Consider the following 22,669-nt stretch of genomic DNA (forward strand, 5'->3'; position numbering starts at 1 on the left):
TCAGGGCGGAATATATGCATATCATGAATTATTTTGACATTGGGACCTTTTAATTTTCTCCAGCAATATTTCATCCCACCAATCAGTGGCGCGAGTCAGTGATGCTGCGGTGACACCGTAGCGGTGTCAGAGGACACAGCTCCCCCGGCGGCGCCAAATCATCTGGGAGCTGTAATGAGCTGCGGCCACGATTATTACCGGCCCCTGTGCTCACGCATTTCATCAGCTCGCTGCTGGACCTGGCTGCGGGAGGAGGAGCCGAACACCCGCGACAATCAAGGCCGCAGAGTGCACCCGAGCCATCAGTCACCGGACGTGGACCCAGTGGGTGAACGGAGACGCTAACGGGCCCCTGTCCACTGCACACAGGCAGCTATAAACAGCCATAAACAAGGCTCACCATCACACATGACCAGGGTGCACAGCTGGAGCCTGTGCTAAGTGGGAGGTGTGAATACTGAGGGCCAAGGCAGGTTCATTTGATTTAAACGTTTTTTAGGCACAAAGGGGATTTACGTGCATGTTTGCAAATGTACGTATCAATACACCAAAGCGTGAAAAAAATGTTAAAACCTGTTTAAAGAGTCATACAAACAGAAAATGTAGTCAAATAAAACCGAGATTTAGAGTCATGAAATGAAGAGCTTGTGACATCTTCATCTGGCAGCTGGTTCCATCTGCGGGGGCCATAATGCCTTAAATCCTGCCTGGCAGTGTACATTTTTATCTCTGGGTTCTGTGAACTGATTTCTCAGCCCATATTGATCTTAACAGGGACCTGTATACTATTTAGTAAAAAAAAAATATCCAGACAAGGAGAATATATATATATATATATATATATATATATATATATATAGAGAGAGAGAGAGAGAGAGAGAGAGAGAGAGAGAGAGAGAGAGAGAGGGAGAGAGAGAGAGAGACACACACAAAAATAAATTAATTCATCTAGCACTTAACAGTTTTCTAGCATGTTCTGTTCCTGACAAGTCAGGCCTTATCAGGGCTCTTAGTTTTGTAACTCAAAATCTATAGAAATCGAATGAGAATTGCTGGTGTCTTCCTCTTGTAAGTCGCTTTGAATAAAAGTGTCTGGCAAGTAAAGTAAAGTCTTGTTGTTTTTATCATTTAAACCAGTGCATGGGTATTTGGACAAATGCAAGCCAGATAGTACTGTGTTTTTTTTGTATTGTTTGCTTGAAGACCTCGTCATGCTGTGGCATCAGTGAGTGTGCAATCTGCAACATTAAAACACTCCCAAAAAAGAGTCAAATCATCCAATTAAATTATAGAAAGATATATACAGGACATGCTGTGCCCTTAACCTAAGGACTGTTGGGATTACAGTGTCACTTGTCACTGGTTCGTACACTTTAGAGGGTGAGAGATGTGTAAATAGACCTCTCTAGCAGGTACAAGTGACCTTCTCTCATTCAGACTATTGACCCCACATCGAAAGTGAGACATTACACCACATTACACAACAACACGCTGGCCTATCAGTGCATAAGATAAAGAAAAATGTTTCAATTAAATGGGGAGCCAGCTCCCGGCCGACAGACTGATTACATCCCTGAGCGCCGATCTCCCACTTTCACACCTTCAAAAGTTATTTGACATAAATTACAGGTGTCACATCATTTTCCCACATATAGAAAGTAATTTACTGCTGATCCCATTGACTGGGAGTTGAACCTGAAATAAGATCGTCAAACTGCCTGGGCAATGAGATGCATATCACCCCACAATCAGCTCCTCTCCCACATGCGTACATTAACAATGCAAATCTCGCCAAGGATGCGGACGACACATTTGCACAAATATGCAACTTGGTTGATATCTCTGGGAAACAGAACGGGTCGGGAGCTCGGAATATATTATCTGCAGAGATGCGGGCGCAGCAAGGGACAATTTACTCACGAGATTTAAAGCTTTTATTGCCAAATTAAAGCACTCAAACCTCTCAATGGACAGTTAAGGATCTTTAAGAGCCCTGTGACTGTCCAAACATGCATATTTGTCACAAGTCTTCTGGGCCATGATTTGGGCAATACAACTTTGAAGATGTATTTTCGCACACTGGGATGTGGGAGTGCAATAAGTACAGTCCCAGGCACGACACCATTCAAAAAGATCGATCAACAAGTTTGACAGATAACTCTTAGCCTTAAAGGGCCTGCGTAGGAAATGTTTAAAGCTCAGTCAAGGTCACTGTTGTTAATCTAGATGGTTGGTAGAAACAATGGTAAATTTACAGTGGTGATGCTACATGCACCGAACAAGAAAGGAAATTACATTTGATTCGTGTGCAACCGAGTTGTACTAAAACCTTCACCCTTCACACATTTAGCACTTAACGTTCATTTCATTTAAATGTCTTAAAGATGTGGCAGGATTCGTGCATTTTTTAAGTTACGTAACAGGTTTGATCTCGGTGAGGAAACAGAAGCGTTATCTTTTGAATTTCCGGGGCAGGATTTACAGCAAGGCAAGGTCTAGTCATATTAATGCTTCAAACGTGTTGTGTACAATTTCCATAGGGACAGTACTGATGTATTACAAATGTGAGGTGTATTTATAAGTTCACTTCAAGTTCAAAGCTGTTGTCATAAGTACAGAGTACAGTTTCCAAGATGCAAAAAAATGCATCGGCCACTGCCAAGACAATTCAAATTTAACAGCATAATGAATGAATAGCACAGAAAATACAAAATACAAAAAAAAAACACACCAAAGTGTTGCAGAGATAAAATATGGACAATACAAAGAGTCGATTTTAAAAAAATATCTGCTTTCCAGGCATTTATTTTTCTTTTTTTCTTCTTAGAACCGTGTATTGAAATGTAAGTGTTAGTTAACTATGTGTGAATTGAATGTTCTTCAGTCTGTGGACTCAAGGACCTGTCAGAGGACACTCTTCATGGCTGACTCACACCCCCTAGAGGAAGAACAAAAAAGGACACTCAAGTCATCACTCAAGAGGCTCCCAACAAATCTGCCCATTCATTAAACTAATCTATCAAGGAAATAAAAAATATTTGTAAGAAATGTATAATCTCTACTATATCACACACAATCTCTTATGATTTTCAAAAACAAACGTTCCAGTCCATATGGACACAAACGTCATCCTTGAAAATTCCTAAAGGGTTCATTGTCTACAAAGAGCTCATTGTTTTTTGTAAAACCACCAGGAGGAATATTCTATACTACAAAATGTCCTTTAAATTGTACCTGTGTGACCAGTTTTTTTGTCCCGATCAAGGACTTTCTGTTGGAGAGGAAGTGTGGTCAGCTGGGTTGTTAGATGTGTGACTTTATTCTACACAGCAAAGATTGATGGTGTTCCCTCTAGTGCTTGCTGCCAAGCCTGTCAAAGGTGTACTGGGGCCTGTGTCTGGGCAGGACACCAGTCCAATGGCATTTTCAAAGGCCAGTAGCTTGGCCACTGCATGCTGCCAGTTAACAGATTATGTTAACATGTGGCTTTCTTGTTCACCAAGTGTTCACATGGCAACGTTTTCCCCAAATCTTCATATTTTCTCAGTAAAAACGGATCCATTCCACTTTCTGAATGTTTGGGTATGAGTGTATTCTTGAATTTGCATCACATAACATGTGAAATTGTAGTGAGATTCCATGAACGTCTGTATTCTGTATTTCAGAAAGCTTGCTTTGATGCTCTGCAGAATTATGCAATATACTTGAACCACTGCAGTTTTTTTTTAAATCTTGTGTAATGATACAATACTTGTGTATTTATATAATTTTTATTTCTTGTGACACAGTATTTCAATACACCGTGTACCTTGAATGTAATAAATCTCTCTTGAATCTTGAATCAAAACGAGGTCAGTTAAGGGCGCCCGCAGCAGGTAGGTCTGAATGCAAATGGCCGATGAGAGAATTCCTGCTCGGATTGTGCTTACGCCTCTTTTCTGCGAGACGGCACTGGGCCTCATCGGCGTGACGTATGCCGAGGTCTGCCCTGCTGTCGACGGCTGTTGGCAGATTCACCAGCAGATGCCCGCCGTTCCAACGGCTGCCGCATCTCCTGGCCCACAGCTGGCGCCCTGCGCGTATGTGCACAGAATAACCTGGACCGGAGGGGGGGTGGGGGTGGGGGTGGGGGCGGGACGGAGCGCCCTACAGCTCTTAATGGCCGCCGTTGACGGAAAAACAGATTCTCCCTCTCTGTTCTCCCCTCGGTCTCTCTGTGAGGTCTGCAGTGTTGCGGTTGCCGTGGTGTGCAACGGCAGATGTCAGTGTCCCCGAGCCAGGAGCTCAGGCCCTGATGTGACAGAGCAGGCCTGGTGCTGCCCAGCAGTCAGAACCTGTCAGAACCACAAGACCGAGCCAAGAAGCCAGAGCCTAGAGCCTGACAGCGCAGGCCGAGACTGTGCACACAAAAAGCCCCAAAAACCAGTGAGAAACAAACCTGCTGCACTACCAGAGCGCTTCTGTTCAGCACGGATCGCTGAACGCTGCGCAAACAACATTGTGAAGAGAAGTCTGAATCCAGCTGTGGCCGCACGTACACCAGAAATATGCAGTTATATATACATTTCCCCCTCCCGTCTTCAGTCTGTTAATGCTGTTAATCTACACTGGCAACGTGATGGTAAAGACTATTAAACTGGTTATAAAATACAGGGTGGGCCTTTTATATGGATACACCTTAATAAAATGGGGATGGTTGGTGATATTAACGTCCTGTTTGTGGCACATTAGTATATGTGAGGGTGGTGACCATAGTGGCCATTTTGAAGTCGGCCATCTTGGATCCATCTTTTGTTTTTTGAATTGGAAGAGGGTCATGTGACGCATCAAATTTATTGGTAATGTCACAAAAAAAACAATGGTGTGCTTGGTTTTAATGTAACTTTATTCTTTCATGAGATATTTACAAGTTTCTGACCAATTATAAAATATGTTCAATGTCACCAACCATTCCCATTTTATTAAGGTGTATCAATATAAATGGCCCACCCTGTACTATGAACTATTAAACTCATAATGGTGAAAGAACTGCTCAAATGAAAAAGGAGATTTGGACACTTCTGTCAGTCTTGGTCCTTAGAGATCCCCTGTCACAATGCCTACCTTGACAAGGCTCGGGTGTTTCTTAACAACTTAATTATTAACACGGAAGGTCGTAAGCAGTATGTCCGGAATGGAAAAAAATGGAACCAGGAACATTATTGAGGAAAAACACACTTTTGATTTGAAAGGTTTAGTGAAATCCAAAGCCACACATTCCATTCATTTTCCACTTTTTAATCATTCATGTCATTATTGTGAACAGGCAACAAATACTTGTCACCTGAAGTACTTTACAGAGCTCAAACACGCTGTACATGATCAGCCAAGGTGCTACTCAGAGGATTTGCTACCCTTTCGTTTTGTTCAGCCTTCCTAGTGTACGGTTTTTGTGGAACATGCAAATAAAAATAATTGTTCAAATAAAGATGATATACAGCACAAAAGATGTAACAAAAAAAAGAGGTCTATATTACTCACCGTACATTTATATTGGTTTGTCATAATACTGGTGACCACATGGAAGGTGTAGATGGTCAAATGTTCAAATCTTTAATGTTGAGGTTGGGCTAATAATCAATCCAGACGTGGCATTTGCTGTGCTACAGGTACATTTCAACCAAATATTCAAAAGCATCACACGTTTCATGAAGATAATATAAAGATAATAAGAAGAAATTGAGTGTTAGTGGGATCATCTGTCAGACGTTCTCCCATTCAAAAAACACACAACGGGAGCAGCCAGGTCAACGTTAGCAGAGAGTGGTCATCAACCTAAAAATATTATTTTTAATAAAACAGCATTGTGAGAAAAGTGAGAAAAAGGTGAGCTGTACAATATGTATTTGTCCATACAAGGACCCTTTGTATTTCTCCCAAACTGAAGCAGCACACGTATGGCATGGCCACTGTATAGGCAAAATTATATAGGGTGCTGCTGTCCAGGGACATTACATACAAAAGGAAGGCGAGCAAGTTTTGGTGACAGTGTCACTGTAGCAGGCAGTGCTGATTTGGCAAGCAAATAGCAAGCATGACACCTCGAAGGCCCGTGACAAGCCACCCGATAAAAAAAAAAAAAAAAAAGGGGTTATTTAGTGTCAGGGCTACAGAGTATTTGTACAGGGAACTTTTACAGCGGGCTATACTATAGTACTTGGCACACGGCGTAGCAGAGATTAAATTATTGTTATACAGAGCAGAAAATGTCAATTTTCCCTTTTCTCTGCGAATTCAAGAGAAGTATTTAATCGTCTCAACAGCAACTTCTGCTGGTGTCTCATGTACTTATCCCACTAACTTTCCAAAAGGAGGCATCGGAAGAACAGATCTTATTCTTTACAAGGCTTCAAACAGTGTGAACGAGAGGGGGAGGGGTAAGACAAGTAGGAAACACTCACATTTAAGCAAAGGCATCAAAAATACAGCATGCTTGTAAAAGGTCAAATAGGGTATAGGTCAGAAAATCTCAAAAAGTTGGCAAAAAGGAAACAAAGGGGGAGGGGGTGAGATGTTAAGAATATGCTCAGACTAAGTTAAAAGAGCAGTGCTTCCTCATCGTCCATCCGGAACAGGCTTGCAACCAGACCAGGCCTTAAAGCAGGAAGGACAAAGTCACGGGGAGCCATGCATTTGGCATCAGAGAGAAAGACCCATTAAAGCAACCAAGGAGAACCGTTCATGTAAAAAAAAAAAAAAAAAAAGTATGAAAAAGAAGATGCGAAGCCCCTACTGAACCCATAGCTCATCTCTCTATGGCTTTAGTATCGGTGTGCTGCGTGCACAGGTTGGATTGGGCATTTAGTACGCTTGGTGTCTACAGCCGGTTGTTTTTTGTCTATACACAGGTTATGATTCTTGTGAAATTGCACATGGCAGTCCGGCACCCCAGTATAGGACGGGCCTCTGTTTTGTGGCAGGCCTGCGGCGGTCACCAGTAAAAGGAGCGGGAGAGAAAGTTGGCGGCGGTGCCGAGCCAGCCCACGCCATCCTGCATTGATCCCAGACGCGACACGGCCTTGTGCTGCTCCTGCGAGGGGCTTTCGTCCTCGGGCAGATAGTCTGGCAGGTCCATGTTCTGCTCCACCACCACATCCAAGCCCTCCTGGAAAGGGACCATTAGCTGGAAACAGCAGAAATCAGAAGGAGGGACAGAGCTGTGAGTTGTACTCTGCTGTAAGGTCACAGTCAAGGTTGGGATGTAAAACAGCATAGAAAAAATTGTGTTCTATACACATGACATCTTGCTTTTATAAAACTGAATTATAATTAGATTTTTTTTTTTTAAGTATAAATAAACAATTAAATAAATATGCCTGCTTCATTTTGCCTTTGTTTTTAAACATTAATTGTATATAATTAAATCAACATTTACAGCAATTTCTTGCACAACCCTGGGGGAGCTCCAATAATGGCTCGTCTCTTATCATTGCAGAGTATCACGTACTATTAAACTGAAATAAGTTAAATTGGTGTTGGAATGCCCAATTTTCTAATGGCTTGTGCATTAAACTTGACTTGGCTAACTAAACTTGATCTAAAATTCTAGCTGTGAGTAACAAAAAAAAGCCTAAAATGAATAAAAGTTCCCCCAAAACGGCCTACAATAGCGATAAAACAAACAACAGTTTGCATCAAAGCAATGAATGTGAGGAAGAAAATGTGTGTTTTAAAGTCTAGAGTTTAAAATACCACAATCTGAATCTTAAATAAATTCATTTAGAAATGAAGGACATTTCCAGATATTGTTGTTAAATGGTTCTATACGAAGACTAGAAAACAGTCAGTTAGTTGGGCAGTGATGGCTACTGGTTAAATGCACACTGTGTTCACCGTGTGCTGTGCTGCTGTGTATCACAAGTGACAATCACTGTGTTCTGTATGTTCACTTTCTTCTTCTTCTATCAACTCTGCCACCTAGTGGTCAAACATGTGACAAACACAAGAGGCCAGAGCAGCTGCTGTTGCAATGACAATGGCCATTTTAGGTCACAGCTATGAAGCTCCAGGTACTAAATGCCCTTCCAATTCAAACCATGGGGACAGGCACACTTAATTACCACAGAAGGACCTTCTGAATAACATCCAGGGGTGAGTGTGAGTGGGCGTGGAGCAACAGCCAGGCCACAATGACATCGCTCAGGGGGCACAGGGGCTTCCTGGGAGAGATCATGTTTGGTGGTGGGGGGGGGGGGGGGGGGGGGGGGGCATGGGGTGAGTAACTCCTCTAAAGGGGGCAGGTCAGTGAAAGCCTCCTGAGGCAGAGGGGCGTTACCAGCACTGTGTGTCAGCCTGAATCACCCTCACCCTGCTGGCCGCTCTGAGGCGAGGCTCTATAACAAAGCTCTGCACCTGATTATAAGAGCAGTAATCCTGCGTTGGACTCACCTCACTTCCATCTTCCCCCTTCACCACCTGATGGGCCTTCATCACTTTGGTTGAGTTGATTGCTGTGCCCAGAGCCTGTAAAAAAATATATAAAGTTCAAAGATCAAGAGCTTTCTATAAAGCGCTGCTGTGCGTGAACACCTTCACTCACCTCTGCCTTCAGGTCTGAACGGATCCTGACCACACACCGCTTCACTGCCATCTGGAAAGTGAAGCTGATGACCCCTCTGATCTTCAGCAGAGCTTCCTCACAAAGGCTCCGCCGGGCCTGAGCAACGGGACACAACCACAGGGTGCGGCTCAAACTAACAGTCTGTTGACCACTTTAACATGCAGGCCTATATTTACTCCACCCTGCCAAAAAATGAGCGGTGCACACTAATATTTGGTTGGATGCATTCATCCTGTCACCGTTTCCATCAACTTCACTGCAGAGTTTCAGTTGAGGCCGAGAGTGTCAAACCACGGTTTATAGTCTGCTGTGGAAATAATGGGTTCAGGTTGAGGCTCTGCGGTGGCCAATCCATGTGTTAAAAGTGACGTCTCACCCTCCCTGAGCAATCCTTTCACAATTAGAGCCAGATGAATCCTAGCAGTCGTCTTGAAAGATACCCGGAAGAAAAATCCATAGATCGAAAGGTCTGGTCATGCTGTATATTTTTATTGTCACGTAACATTGCTGATCCCAGACCTGAACAACTCATAATACTGCTTTCACAAGGCGCTGTTTCTAAATAATGTTTCCTAAAGTAACTAAATTCATGGAAAAATATTAATCAATACAGTAATTTAGCAATCAAAAGCTCTTGGCTATTTGCAGATGTTTTTTTTTTTTCTGGCCATGTAGTTTCAGTGTATTTCTAGCGAGTGGCTTCTGCTGAAATGTGAACTGGCTAGGTGCGACAGACCTGTGGTGCGCCGCTCAGGTCAAATTTGAACCCCATGCGGTTCGATTCCTGACATTTACACCACCAACACTCACACCGCAGCCCTCGCCGTCGTCAGACAATCAGTCACGGAACCTCAAGAGTGTGTGCTTACCGGGTCATCCAGCCCGTCGATTTGGAGCACCACAGTTTTGGCCCGTTTATTTGTGGATCCCAGGAAGAACTGGGCTTTGCGGCGACAGGAAGCAGACGCCTCTGCCTGTTCAGCTTCAGCACTGGTGGAGTTCTGCAGGATCTCATAGATCTCTGATGCCAGGAGCTTGGTCTCTCCTGGTGATGTACTCCTGAAGGAAAAATAACCATTTGTCAATTGCACACCATAAATGAATTGTGTGTAATGATATTTTGGGTCCTAGAACATTAAATTGTTGCTATAGAGGAAACCATAACAACAAAAGCAGACTTGAATTTACATAGCATTTCATATTATGTTTATTAAGGCCCAGTGTGGTCAATTCACAGCTGATATTTCAAAAGGTCGCCTCTCTGGCAGGCGTGAGGGGACAATTCAGCTGCATGGGGGTGATCGGCAACCACTGGAGACTACACAGAGTCGCTCAGACAGTCCTGCTGCTCAACTAACCTTTTCCATGTTAAAAAAAAAAAAAAAACAGAACTACATAAAGAAACATCCTTCATGGTGCAACAATTTTTTTTTTACTTACCAAACAAAGTGATAAAAAGAAATAATCACTGATGCTTAAACCAATTTTAAAGAATTGGAAAGATCTGGGCAAAGGTTTGAGTAGGAAATAAAAAATCCACAGCACATGGTTTCTGTCTATATTCCTGTTGATCCCTTTGTTCTGAATGGTTATAACATGAGTAGCCTCATTCACATCTCCATTTGAGGTTGTGACTGATGTTAGGGTCCTGAGATGCCCCCACTGGACATTATATGGGACGTGTCGCCGGGCCATCATTCATGCCTCTCTGCAGGAGCCGACATCTGCTGGCTGACAGTTGAGCTGCTGGCCTCATGCAGGCACTGTGGCTGCCTCAAAACACGCCGCGGGCACCGAATCCACACCTACATCTAAATTTGAGGTCCGCAATGCAGAACGTCAAGCTGAAAAGCTCTAGTCCGCAAAAGATTTGCTGAAGCAAACGAAACAATGAAAACCCTTTGCCCAACTTTCTTGAGTCTTCTTTCACACATGAGGCGATGAACGACCTCTGCTCAAAGTCAGCCTGTCTGGAATAGGGACACATAGGCTGTGGTACTGCAGGGCAGACCTTTGATGGGCTTCACGTTAACCAAAGTGACTGGCGGCTTCCAAGGACAGTGAGGGAGGAGCCTAGGGAGAGAGAAATCCTACCCAGCTCTGCCAAACACTGGCATTTATTCCCTGGGCTCTTAGGCCAAAAAAGCAGTCGTTTATCCCTGAAAAGCCTCCAGATATTCTCAGTCAGTCAATGCAACAATTGCACGATAGCCAAAAGCACTCCAACGTGAGATCTGCACCTCTGCATAATCAACCCATAATCCACCCTACAGGGTTCCCAGACTGGGGTCCGCGACCGTCCTGGGCGAGAATAGGGTGCTAGCAATCGTAGGGGGTCCACACAATGTTACCAAAACATTACATTTCTAAAATCCCAATAACACACTAGGATAATCAAAATGCTGTATATTCCTGCAGTGTAGAACAAGGAGAATAAGAACAAAAATATACAAGTAAAATATTGTAATTAATCACGTTAATCTTTTAATGCATGTGTGTGCAATGAAATTGGGGTTTAATGGTCCTGGCTTTTCTTGGGAGGCTTCAGGGAGGAAAAAAGGTTTCGGAAGTCCTGCTCTACACGGTCCTCAGTATATACTTGTACTTAGTTGTGCCATTCACTGTAAAATATTAAATACATAAGTAAATAACCAGGAAGTAAGTACCAGATAAATCATATTTCCCAAAGTGGAGCAAATTTTGTCCTCACACTGAATTACATTTGTCATGACAGCAGACTTTTATTTGACTGACACTGCAGAAGAAATCTGCACGCCACACACACACAGTGAGGACAGTTTTTTTGTTTTTTTTGTGGAAAAATTGCTAAGGGAGCAGGGGTGGCAAGCGGCAGCGCTGCAAGGGACTTACTTCTGCATGACGTTCTGCAGGCTCAGCATCATGCCCAGCTCGCCCTTCATTTTCTCCCTGTTGGCGCGACATTCTGCCAGGTAGCGCACCGCCTGAATGGACAAGGGCCCCAGCAAGGCATTAGTCGTCAAATAACTGCAAATATGTACACAAGGCATGACCTGTGGGGATGTGAATCGAACCGAGGGAGCAAGCGCCAGACTCCTTCACAGAGGAACAAACATGGCTGACACTCTCCTGGTACGCCGGGGTGATTCTGAGGCATTTGAAAGGATTTGGCGAGATTGCGTGTTACCATGTTCATAATCCATGTTTACCAGAAATTTGCTAAAGAGGCGGGCGAGGCAGATGCCAGATGTCCCGGCTCTCCGTTGTTTTTCTTTGGAGAGCGCCGAGTAAAGGCCACGGTGCTCGGTGGGAGGCTGTGCCCACTGGATGTTACTGTAAGTCATTCTGACAGCACCAGGCAGCAGGGGGGGCAGAGATGACAAAGACAGAAACTAATGAGCCTCTCAAATCTGTTTCACCCTGTCAGTGAATTTAACCTGATAATGTGTCTGCTTATTGTGGCTCGAGGCCTTCACAAAACAGTGTATTACTTATATGATAAACCATCACAGCTTTGAACTTAAATGACCCTGTACTATCAAACGACGCAAACCATTGCAGTCGTGACTTAAGGCACTTAACCACTGTTGCTCTCTGGGGGTTGAACAGCAATGCCTCTAACCTAACAAGACTCACGGATGGGGGGCAAATAATTGAGAACAAAGCTTACCAGCAACGCAGAATAGACAACTTGTGGGTTGGGGTGGTCCAAAAAGAGAATAAGGCCAGGAAGGCATCCTTGGTCTTCAACAATAGCGCGCCTATTGAGAGGGTCAGCGGCTAGGTCACGTAGTTGGTTGACCACAGCCAATGCATCTGGCTCCCCACTCATGGTGCAACCACGCCGAGTGCCATGCACATCCAATGGCCCGGCTCACTGGAAATACGCGGAAAAGGTGTTCAGGCGGGATTGCACTTTGTCACAAAACTCATTTGGACGGACAGAAGATTTTTATTTGAATATATATACATGCAACTCAAGTACAAAGCTGAGCAAAGGATCACAGACAGCTCCCACGAACGTGAATTTTGGAGGTATTACATTGCATTAAGTGCAGTAAAGGTCAGTAAAGTGCAGGACTTTGAAGCCATTCGTGCCATATCTACTCATGGCCCTGATGGCCAGGGAGACCCTGCAAATCAAGGCATCAATACAATTGCGTAATGCCAGCAACGGCCAGATCACTGGAGTGCGCTGTTCACGTGGCGACCCAGCCATAAATCGGGGCAATAAACCCTGACAGCCATAACCTACCGACACCTTAGGACGATTCGTAATCTACAACATGCACAAGACAGCGAGTCAACGGTACTGCTGGGAGCTATAAGTACAGGGGACGTTAGCGAAATCGGGAAAACCAGATAGATCAAATCACACGTCGGTGTCGTATTTTGTATGGCGCGTTGCGGGACAAGAAGCAAACAACCTAGCCGGCTAACGCACTAGGCGACCCGAGTGTCACCACCGCCGCCACGAGCCAAAGCGCTCTGTGTGAAAATGTGGCTGAAACGCGCCGGGTTCTACAGCCGACTACTAACTTCGCCGATATGACCACGCCGATATGCCCCACGAAGGGCAGCTGCTTCAGCCCGCACCGAGGCTGTGGAATGGCATTGTGACCGCACGTCACCTTTAACACGCGCAGGACGGTCCCTTGGCTCACTCGAAAGAGCTAGGCTAGCGTTAGCAGGCTATGCTATGACTTCGCCTCACTTTAAAACGACCCACCTTTCTTCCGAACACCCGAAAACTATCACGTATAAAAAAAAAAAAACCGTCACTGCGGACGTTTGAAGAAGTTTTGTCTGCTAGACTAACATCCGTTCGCAAATAAAAGTGCAAGTAGGGAGTGGGTTTTGGAAGGGAAGACACTTCTCAATGGCAGAGTCCCTCCATTCGTGGTGTAGCTCAGCTGTGTTATTGGTTTTCGGACACGTGCGAACGTCGTTGGCGTTGATTGGTCAGCTGCAGTCGTCCCTTTAAACAACCTATCAGAAGAACTTTTACTAAGGACGAGTCCCCGTGAGTTGGGGGTGTAAAAATGTGTCCATATGATTAATGTTGGGTAAAGATATGTTCTGAATTAAATAATATATATATATAAAATAAATACGAGAAGTACGACGTGTCCCAAAGTATCAGAGAAACATTGTGCATGGCCTCGTACAACAGCGATGCTGCTATTTTTGCAATGTTTTGTAGTCATACATAACTTTGTTGATATACATTTAAAAATAGAAATGACTGGTATTTGGAAATAGCAATTTGTTTATGCGTTGTCTAATGTTACTCTTACCCCCACTACCTTTATTTATTTGTTGTCACCTAAAATTCCCCGACACCACCATCGCGTGCAACTGTGGAATAAGCATTTCGCTGCATTACAAAAAAAAAAACTTCCATTTAAATTACTAACATTTTCCAAATGTTAAAATATCCAAAAGCCAAATTCCTTGCCTATGTGTCCCTATGTGGGTCTGTGATGTGTTGCCAATTATAAACGCAAAATTAATTTCACGCATCCATACGATAGGTGGCGCTGCACGTGCAATTTTAAACGGGATCGAATCGTGAACAGGGGTGAAAAAGACGAAGAAGCGCAACAAAACTTGGCTTCGGGAGTTTAGAACTTCAGAACACGTTTGAAGTGCAGAAGTGAACTGGTAAGCGCTCGTTACTATTCCTCGTATAGATTCTTAATTTACCGTCAGCCAATGTGATGTTATAACGCGCTTATTACCGTACACGTGTGCAGCGGGAACCCGGTGTCGTTTCGGAGGCCGATCTCCCTGACAACCCAGCCTGTAGGACAGCAGGCAGTGGAGAGAGTTCATAAAGCAACAAAACGTGAAATATATACTTTATTGATCCCGAAAGGGGAATTCTGGACACTTTTTTACTTCCTTGGAATAACAGCATGACAACGGCAGTCTTTAGACTCTCCGTAACCACTGGAAGCGACGTAGAGCAGTTTAAAAAAACTTTAAAAAGCAAATTGGACAGCCTTCTCAATAATGAATGGTTAATAACTACGTTGTAACCAGTAAGTGCTAAAAAGAAAAACTACAGAGAACTTGCTTGAACGCGTTTGAGTAGAAATTAATGGCTGGAATGTGAACCAAGGCTGCTGCATATGTTGCACAACTGTTTGCACGGTTGTCAGGGAGTGCTTTCTGCATGGGGACTGCGGTTATACACGAAAGGGGCATGTCTTCTTGATGTTTCTTGCCACAGATTCCTGCCAGGACTTTAAAAAGATGAGGCGGAGTGAACTCCCAGGCGGCTGCCCTTATAAAGAACATTAAAAACCATGAGCAGAGAACATGCAAAGATTGAGATGGACCTGGTATGTATCCATGTGTTATTCATTACACATCTTTTCTGTTTTATTTAATTTTTTTTACAATTCATTACAATTTGAATGGTGTTGGGATGTGTCAGACAAAAAAAAACTGGTTTCACATTTAATAGACTTTTGGATCAGCAAAGCCTTATGGGTCATCAAGGAGTATTGTCCGAAGAATTGCAGCAAAGCTCCCCATCCCTCCTTGTCCTCGTGTCCACTTTCAGGTAATGATAAGTGTAATCTGTTGAAGCATATCTGAGTGGTTTTCTTTATGTCATATAATTTAGACTATAACACTGCACACTAAAATGTAAATCTTGAATGTAGTGTGTATAGTGTACACATGTACACAGTAGTGTATTTTCCAAAATTTCAACAGCAGGTCTATGGGTTTAAATAGAGTCTTATTAATGCCAGTTCCCACTGTCTCTTTTTCTGTGCTCCTTCTTCTTTTAATCTTTATGCTTAAAAAAAGTTAACGTAAACACTCCAGGGCGTAAACACTGGATCAAAGCGGTACAAAACGTTTAAAAGTAAACCATTGGCATTGTGTTTTTTGCACATTGTTGCCCAGTATTAGACGTGAGTCTGTTCTCCCCCCCTTTTTCTCTTCTCTTTCCAGCTGTCCTTTTTGTGGGGAATGCAGAGTTTCTTCTTTAGGTCAGTTCACTTGGAAATCCATTTGGCAGTGTTAGCCTGTGTGGATGTTGTAAGCATTGTTCTAGAAAAGTCTTTAAGACTGCACTGTACTGAGTTAAGGTAAGGGCTGGTAAGGATGTGTGTGTTTTCTCTTTTGCATCCTGCCTTGCATCACGCTGTGTTGACAGGATAAATACGGCTTTTGTTGACACCGCACGCGTGATGCACTGAAGCGGCAAAGCAAAAGGCCCTGTTTCTTTTAGCATCTCCATTAATGGCTTGCTTTTTCTTTTAACATATTTGTGCAAGTGCAGTGCACGCCATCAGCCATGGTTTTTGACATTACACATATTTTAAGAGATTTTTTTTAAAAGAGGGTTCATTGTAAAATCTGATCCCAGCATCTACATCTCTATGGGAACCACTGCCATTGGCTTTGAGACAATTTTTTATACAAAATAATACATATTATCACTTCTTATAAAATTATGGCACCTTATCCATGTATTGGCAGATTATGACACCATCTTCTTAATGAACATCATGGTTTTCTGAAACGAGTGACCGTTAGGCACTGCGATAGACAAGCCTGTTTCCAGCTTCTCTGCATGGTTTTGTGAGTAGCCTGTAACGGTGGTTCTTAAATAAAGAACACAACTCTGCACCTTTTTACTGCTGTTCTCTCAACAAGTTAATGAGCTATGTTATGTGCCCTTGGCAGAAATGAACAACTTGCCAAGAATAACAGCTTGGCAACGGATATGCATTATATTTGCTCGGTGGCTGTCATTGTCTCTAGTGTCATTTGTTTTGTGTTACTTAAGTGTGTGCGTGTCTTTATGACCACTTGAGAACTTTTTGGTATGTGACGATTATCTAATGATGAATGTTTTGGTCACCAGCTTTATCCTTACACCACTGCAAGTGTGAGTGTCTTAAATTCTGCTGGACAGAATGGGCTCGTGGCTTCGTTTGCCGACGTTGGCTGGATCAACGAGGAGAAGGATTTTACTGAAAGACCCAGGTGCGGCCCCATTTTCCTTTTTCTAACGAAAATGCACCAATGTCTTTCCTCCTGCCTCATGTGGCCAATCACCATGAGGTCACACTGTCACACACCAGGGGATTGGAGAGGCGAGTAAGCATACAACTAAAGCAGTGGCAGGGCTTACCCAGTTGCATGAGCAGTAGAGCTGTAATACTCGGATCCTTTTTAGGATTTGACTAAACTGATCCGGGTGCGTGAGTCACTTGAGTCAGTATTGGCGCTAACCCGCTCTCTGAGCGGTTCCGATTTGGTTACATGAGTCCGGTTGTAGAGGAAGTTAACCGGCTCTCTGATCCGGGTGCGTGAGTCACTTGAGTCAGTACGCCCTCGGAGGTTTTTGCTGTCAGTGCTAGAGGACAAGAGAACGTTGATCAATGTCGTCGCCCAAAAGCTCAGCCTACTCTCCCACATCTCACATCCTTCGTTAGTGGAGGTGAAAAGCAAACCAAGCTTGCATGATTGCTGACAGAGACCTGGGACTGGGAAATGAGTGTCCTGGGACCAGACCTGGTCCTGTGGTCAAGCTCCTGTCATTATTTCCTCATATTGGAGCTCATAATTCCGTGAGAAGACTACATTGATGAGGCGTTTCAAAGGAAAGGGGTGTGATACGCTGGCCCGTCAAAGTCTTATCAGAGGCCGCCACTAGCTGTGGTTGAAACGGTAGGACGTTGTACTGGCTGCCAAATGACCTTGTTCCACCATGCAACACACCCGGCCTGATCAGGCGGTGGTGGGCCTGCCTGGCGGATGGTCAAAGCACTCAGTGAAGCCAGGGTGCACAACCGATGATGTGTCGTAGGGGTAAATAATAGGGTGGACACGTGAAACCCACCCCATTCAGAAGCTGTGGATTTGTGAGTATTAAGTTTCCCGTCAACTCCGCCCACTAGTCCTTCACAGACCAAAATGCATCCAGTGCTTTGAATCCTATTGTTTTCTATTCGTCTGAAGAGTAAAGTGGCGATGCTATGCAAGCCTCCACAGACGCCGCAGTCACAGATGAATATTGTTGAACTTTGACCTCCGTTGCAATGCATTAACACGACCCAATAGAAACAAAGCGGGCTGACCACGCCTACATTTTGAGCCTGATTAGATTATTTTTTTTTTTAATTATTTGCTTTAATCCATGAAGGCGGATTGTGAAAGGTGGTCGAATGCTGCATCGATTGAGACCATTTGCTGATTTTTTTTTTAGGCCAGAGGTTCAGAACGGGCTGGTGTTCCGCATTCAGCAGCAGCAGCAGCCCCTGAGGAGACAGCGTTCACTGCCCAGCCTGCACCAGGGTGACCCTGCTCCACACAGCCAGGCAGTGGTCAGCAATGAGGCCATCCAGAAAATCAGCGCTCTGGAAAACGAGCTGGCCAAACTCCGGGCCCAGATTGCACAGATTGTCCAATCTCAGGAGCAGAAAGCAAATATGGCAGGTAAGGTGACACGTCCAAAGCCTCCTCAAGGTCATGTGATTGTTATATGTTTGTTGTTTCTGTCGGTACTGATATTCACTAGTACTGGTCAGCTACAACAAATTGTAACAGGGATTTTACGGTCATTAAAAACTCTCAGTGCTCTTTTTACATTACCTGTGTATCAAAACCATAAAATCAGGCAATCATTACTTAACGCACACTCACTTCTTTTGTAAAAGGAAGTGTAGTGAAAGTGAAACACAGCCAAACACACGGTGAGACGACGAAATGTGTCCTCTGTATTTAACCATCACCCTTGGTGAGCAGTGGGCAGCCATGACAGGGGCCCGGGGAGCAGTGTGTGGGGACGGTACTTTGCTCGGTGGTACTTCAGTGATTTGAACCGACAACTTACGGGTCCACTTCCTTAACTGCTGGGCCACCACTGCCCCAATGTGTACTGTTTGCATGCACAATTGGGAATGTTACTTTTTCCATACGCCAGGGACACCATGTCTTGATCAACAACAACAACAACAACATTTATTTCTTATATAGCCCAAAATCACATACAGTATGTCTCAATGGGCTTTGACAGGCCCTACAGTTGACACCCCCCACACTTGACCCTTCTGCACACAAGGAAAAACTCCACACAAAAAAAACTCTAGGAGAGAGAAAAAAAGAAAGGAAGAAACCTTGGGAAGGAGTGATACAGAGAGGGACCCCCTTCCAGGGTAGAGTGAGCCTGCAAACGGTGTCAGTGCAGGGTTGGATATGATATAATAATAAGTCCTACGGTTGTAGGGTTGGAGAAGTCCAGGATGTATTAAGTGTCATGGTCTAGATTAGGTGTCCGTAATGATGTTACTGGTATCACTGTGCTAGGAATGGCCCTCATAGAGTACATAATGATTTGAATATTTTTGGCTTCATAGCAGTGCCGACGGGGCAGACAGCCCCTCAGATGCCACTGCCTCCTCCGCCTCCTCCACCTCCTCCACCGTGCCCACCTCCAGGGCTTCAGCGCAGCTACTCTGCTATCGACCTCATTAAAGAACGCCGTGGGAAAAGAACTGACCAGCAGGCAGCAGTAGATGTGGGGCCAAGGCAGCCCGAGATTCCAAACATGCTGGACGTGCTGAAGGACATGGGCAAAGTGAAATTACGCTCAGTCAAGAGGTGCATTATTGTTTTTTTTAAAAGTTTACACCTTATATTAAAAGTTGGCTTTTGTTAAGTTAATTGGAATGCTTGTAGACACGCCCTCTCCTTTCCAAATTCCTTACATGTTGTGTTTCAGTAGGCTAGAGGAGCTCCAGCCTAAGCCTGCTGACCCAAATGATGCTGCTGCTCTAATTGCTGAGGCCTTGAAGCGCAAGTTTGCCCATCGCTATCGTAATGACAGCCAGTGTGACAAGGATGTCAGCTTCCCTGGTCCTGATCTTAAAAACAACTGCGAGGCTCCAACAGTAAGTGAGCAACTTTGCTACAATGTGGGTTTCGCTGGTTTTATGCAAGTATTTCAAGCTGGGTAACCATTAACATATGTCATTGGAATGAAACATGACACAAATATCCACTTCAAGATTTTTTTTTTTCTTAATAATGTGTAAACTACTTCCTTGTTGAGTTGCAGTGTCCTTTTCTAACTTTGCCTTCTCCCTCCAGTTCGGACAGCATATGCTGAAAGCAACCGGACGGAGGAAGGTTTAAAAAATGGATCCAGAGACACTGTGCAGGTCTGCCTAGGACAATGAGGTTATCATGTGTCCTATAGATAAAATGTGCTGTATGCACAATGGCTATATGAACAGTCCCATCGGGCTTCCTGTATCGTGGCATCTCCTAAACTGCCGTTCTAGCACTTTGTTACAAATAATAATTATTATTTTGTAAATTCAGATTTTATTTAGTATTGTCTTTTTTTTTTTTTGTGGATGTCAAATGTCAACTTCAGTTATTTATATCAGATTTTGGCTGCATTTTTGTTGTGTTCACCTAATAGCAGTGGCTGTGTCACACTACATTAAGACAGATTTTTCTTTTCCCTGACGCCTCTTAAGGCACCCAAACCTTCAAGAGCTCAAGCGAACAGCTGCGACACGATCATAAAACACAAGCCGAATGCATGCTCTGCATAGCTCCTCTGCACAGCGAGGTAATATTTTGTTGTTATATGGGTTAAAGGATTACTTCACATTTTTTCTGTATCTTATAGTTTGGGCAAGGCATGCATTGTACCCAAACTGCAGTTTTTATCAAGATGTTATCATACTACGACACTGCCATTTGGAATTTTACAAGCTGTACATCAGTTCACAAAACAAGATAATATCAATCTTGCGTAACATGAAAACATTGTTTAGTTTCTTCAGGCAACATCATTACATTTTTGGTGGCAATTGTATGAGCCTAATAAAGATTTTATTTAGCTACATACATTCAGTACGTACAGTGTCAAATAGGGTGAGGTCAGATCGATCCTTTTCCTGATTATCTGATGATGCAAAATTGTATAGATTAGACTTTCCAGATGATTCCTAAAGGCTGATTTCTTCTCCTTTGTAAGAAGACACTATTTTTTCTGACTTGCCTGCAAAGTGCTGTTAAAAAAAAAAAGTTTTAAAAAAATGTTTTAATTCATGATATTTTGGGGTCGTTAATTTATGTTTTAACAGGAGCTTCAGTCTTCATATCTCTGGTCATAGACAGAGATATGTAGAAGCTATTTCATAACTGGAGGATATTTCAATTTTTTTTGTTCAATACTTCATTCTGACCACATTTGAGTTCCAGAAGTGCCTAAATGTTTTTGGCTTCTGGTGAGTTTAACATCCCCACTTTAAATAGGGTACTGCTTTGGTTAGTGTGAACAGAAACTAACAAATAATATTTAATTTATTATATAATTATTATTATTTCATAAACAAAAGGGAAGTTAATGTAGATGTTTTTGGTGTGTTTATTTCTGTGAATGAGTTTGTGCTCTCGACAGCGCTGTTTATTCTTCCAATAAAATACACCTTTATATCCATCGTCTTATTCTACTGCAGGTGAAGTCCAGCAGAGGGCAGCCTGACTTCAGATGCAAATATATATCCACACCACCCTCTTGTTCCACGTCTTAAACCCCCCGTATTCTTCTATTTGTACATTTATTTGTGTTCTTTTAATTTAAGGGTCCTCATTCAGCTTTCCCTCGTCTTCAAATAGGAAAACGGAGTTTAAAGGACACATATTGCAAAAGATTAAATAGTTTGTTTTTCCACTTTTTTTAATTAAACAAAATGTAACTGCAACAAGCATGTATCAAAAAGGTATATGCGGCAAAGCCTTTACAAAATGGCTTGACACTAAAGTCATCTCCCCAAAATGGCTGTTACAACAAATTGTAAACAGTTTTCCTCAACAGTATTACAGCACTTACAACAACAAAAAAATTACAAATCAGCTAAAATAAGAGAAGCACCGGTTGTTCAAAATGTCATAAAACAAAACAACTTTGCAATCTGTACAAAAAAAAAAAAAACCCAGAACAAAGAGATGGAATGTCTTTTTTTTTCCATTTGTCCCTTTCTCTCCCCATCCAAGAAAGGCAAAGATTGTGACAGTGCATTGGGAGGACAACATATGACATGCTTCATTCGATTAAGAGCTGGTTTGGTCACTTAGCTTTGTGCATAGTTTTAAGGCATCTTCAGCAGTCTACTGGGTTCTTCAAAGTGGTCATGAGACAGTTCGAGAGGGCAGACTCTGTTTCTTTCCTTAAAACGTAAATCCGAGGGACTCGGCTACCTATGAAAAGGCACCTTAGCTTCCACTCTACCGCCAGATTGGCAAATTAACCCTGAGCAAGATCCATAGAGGTTCAGTTTCAGCTACATGACTTTGTGACTGGCTGTGTGTTCCAGGGTTGAAGGAAGAGGTGTGGGGCTGTCTCCACCCTTTGCCTATTACTGACCAGTCAACACCATGTGGTCAAAATAAGTCATCATTTCGAGAGGGGAAAAAAAAAAGCAGAAGCTGCATGTCCAAGAAGGAGAAAAACATGATGGAGCACAGATGCTTCGGTATGGCATCCGGTGTGCCTGACCAACTGAGCTGCAGTCCAATGGTTCAGCAGTAGGATAACAAAATGCTAAAAAGAAAAACTTCAGTGGTTCTTTACATCCGAGCTTAAAGGGGCAGTTCAACATTTTAGCCGTTGCTTTTCTTAGCGCACTTGGTATCCTGAAACAAGCTCCCATTCATGTACACTACCAAAATCAAACGCCTGGACACACCCACTCTATGAAAACATGAACATTGTCTAACCAAGGAGATCCTAAAATATTCTGCTTTGTATGCACTTTTGTAGTATTTCAAAAACAATAGTTGATGAGGCGCTATTTAAAAATGTAAAAAGTTAACATAAAAAGAGAAAATGAGTTGGTGTGTCAATTTGAGATTGGTGGTGTATGCACGTCATTATGGTGAAGCTATCTGGCGTAGGTTTCACAGGAAAAAGAAACACCTGACTGCTGGTAAAAGAAGAGTTCACAGCTGAAATGTTGAACAAGCCCTCCGAAGGCAAATCACAGAACCAACAGAACAACGACAGACAACTAAGACAATTGTAAACAGTCTTCAAAGAGGCAGCAA

General features: G+C 43.3%; 2 protein-coding genes across 5 annotated transcripts; one reads left to right on the forward strand and one right to left on the reverse strand.

Annotated features, from left to right (window-relative positions):
• Nucleotides 1-5,261: 5,261 nt before the first annotated feature.
• On the reverse strand, nucleotides 5,262-13,496 carry armc1 (armadillo repeat containing 1). Of its 2 annotated transcripts, none has more exons than XM_028967751.1 (7): nucleotides 13,308-13,496; nucleotides 12,249-12,455; nucleotides 11,471-11,562; nucleotides 9,469-9,658; nucleotides 8,579-8,695; nucleotides 8,428-8,502; nucleotides 5,262-7,162 (listed from the first exon to the last, which is right to left on the reverse strand). In XM_028967751.1, the coding sequence occupies exons 2-7, from the start codon at nucleotides 12,408-12,410 to the stop codon at nucleotides 6,971-6,973; spliced, it is 828 nt and encodes a 275-aa protein (XP_028823584.1). In that variant the 5' UTR covers nucleotides 12,411-12,455; nucleotides 13,308-13,496; the 3' UTR covers nucleotides 5,262-6,970. The 2 variants fall into 2 exon arrangements, with proteins under 2 accessions (XP_028823584.1, XP_028823585.1); XM_028967752.1 differs by lacking the exon at nucleotides 13,308-13,496 and adding an exon at nucleotides 13,210-13,226.
• Nucleotides 13,497-14,146: 650 nt separating this feature from the next.
• Nucleotides 14,147-20,970, forward strand: mtfr1 (mitochondrial fission regulator 1). 3 transcript variants are annotated; one of them, XM_028969509.1, is made up of 8 exons: nucleotides 14,147-14,242; nucleotides 14,814-14,925; nucleotides 15,051-15,149; nucleotides 16,467-16,588; nucleotides 17,814-18,043; nucleotides 18,964-19,207; nucleotides 19,329-19,501; nucleotides 19,697-20,970. In XM_028969509.1, the coding sequence occupies exons 2-8, from the start codon at nucleotides 14,890-14,892 to the stop codon at nucleotides 19,783-19,785; spliced, it is 993 nt and encodes a 330-aa protein (XP_028825342.1). In that variant the 5' UTR covers nucleotides 14,147-14,242; nucleotides 14,814-14,889; the 3' UTR covers nucleotides 19,786-20,970. The 3 variants fall into 3 exon arrangements, with proteins under 3 accessions (XP_028825342.1, XP_028825344.1, XP_028825343.1); XM_028969511.1 differs by having other exon boundaries at nucleotides 19,329-19,497; XM_028969510.1 differs by having other exon boundaries at nucleotides 19,332-19,501.
• The last annotated feature ends 1,699 nt before the right edge of the window (nucleotides 20,971-22,669 follow it).

The sequence above is a fragment of the Denticeps clupeoides genome, chromosome 2 (assembly GCF_900700375.1).
Source record: "Denticeps clupeoides chromosome 2, fDenClu1.1, whole genome shotgun sequence".
NCBI lineage: Eukaryota > Metazoa > Chordata > Actinopteri > Clupeiformes > Denticipitidae > Denticeps > Denticeps clupeoides.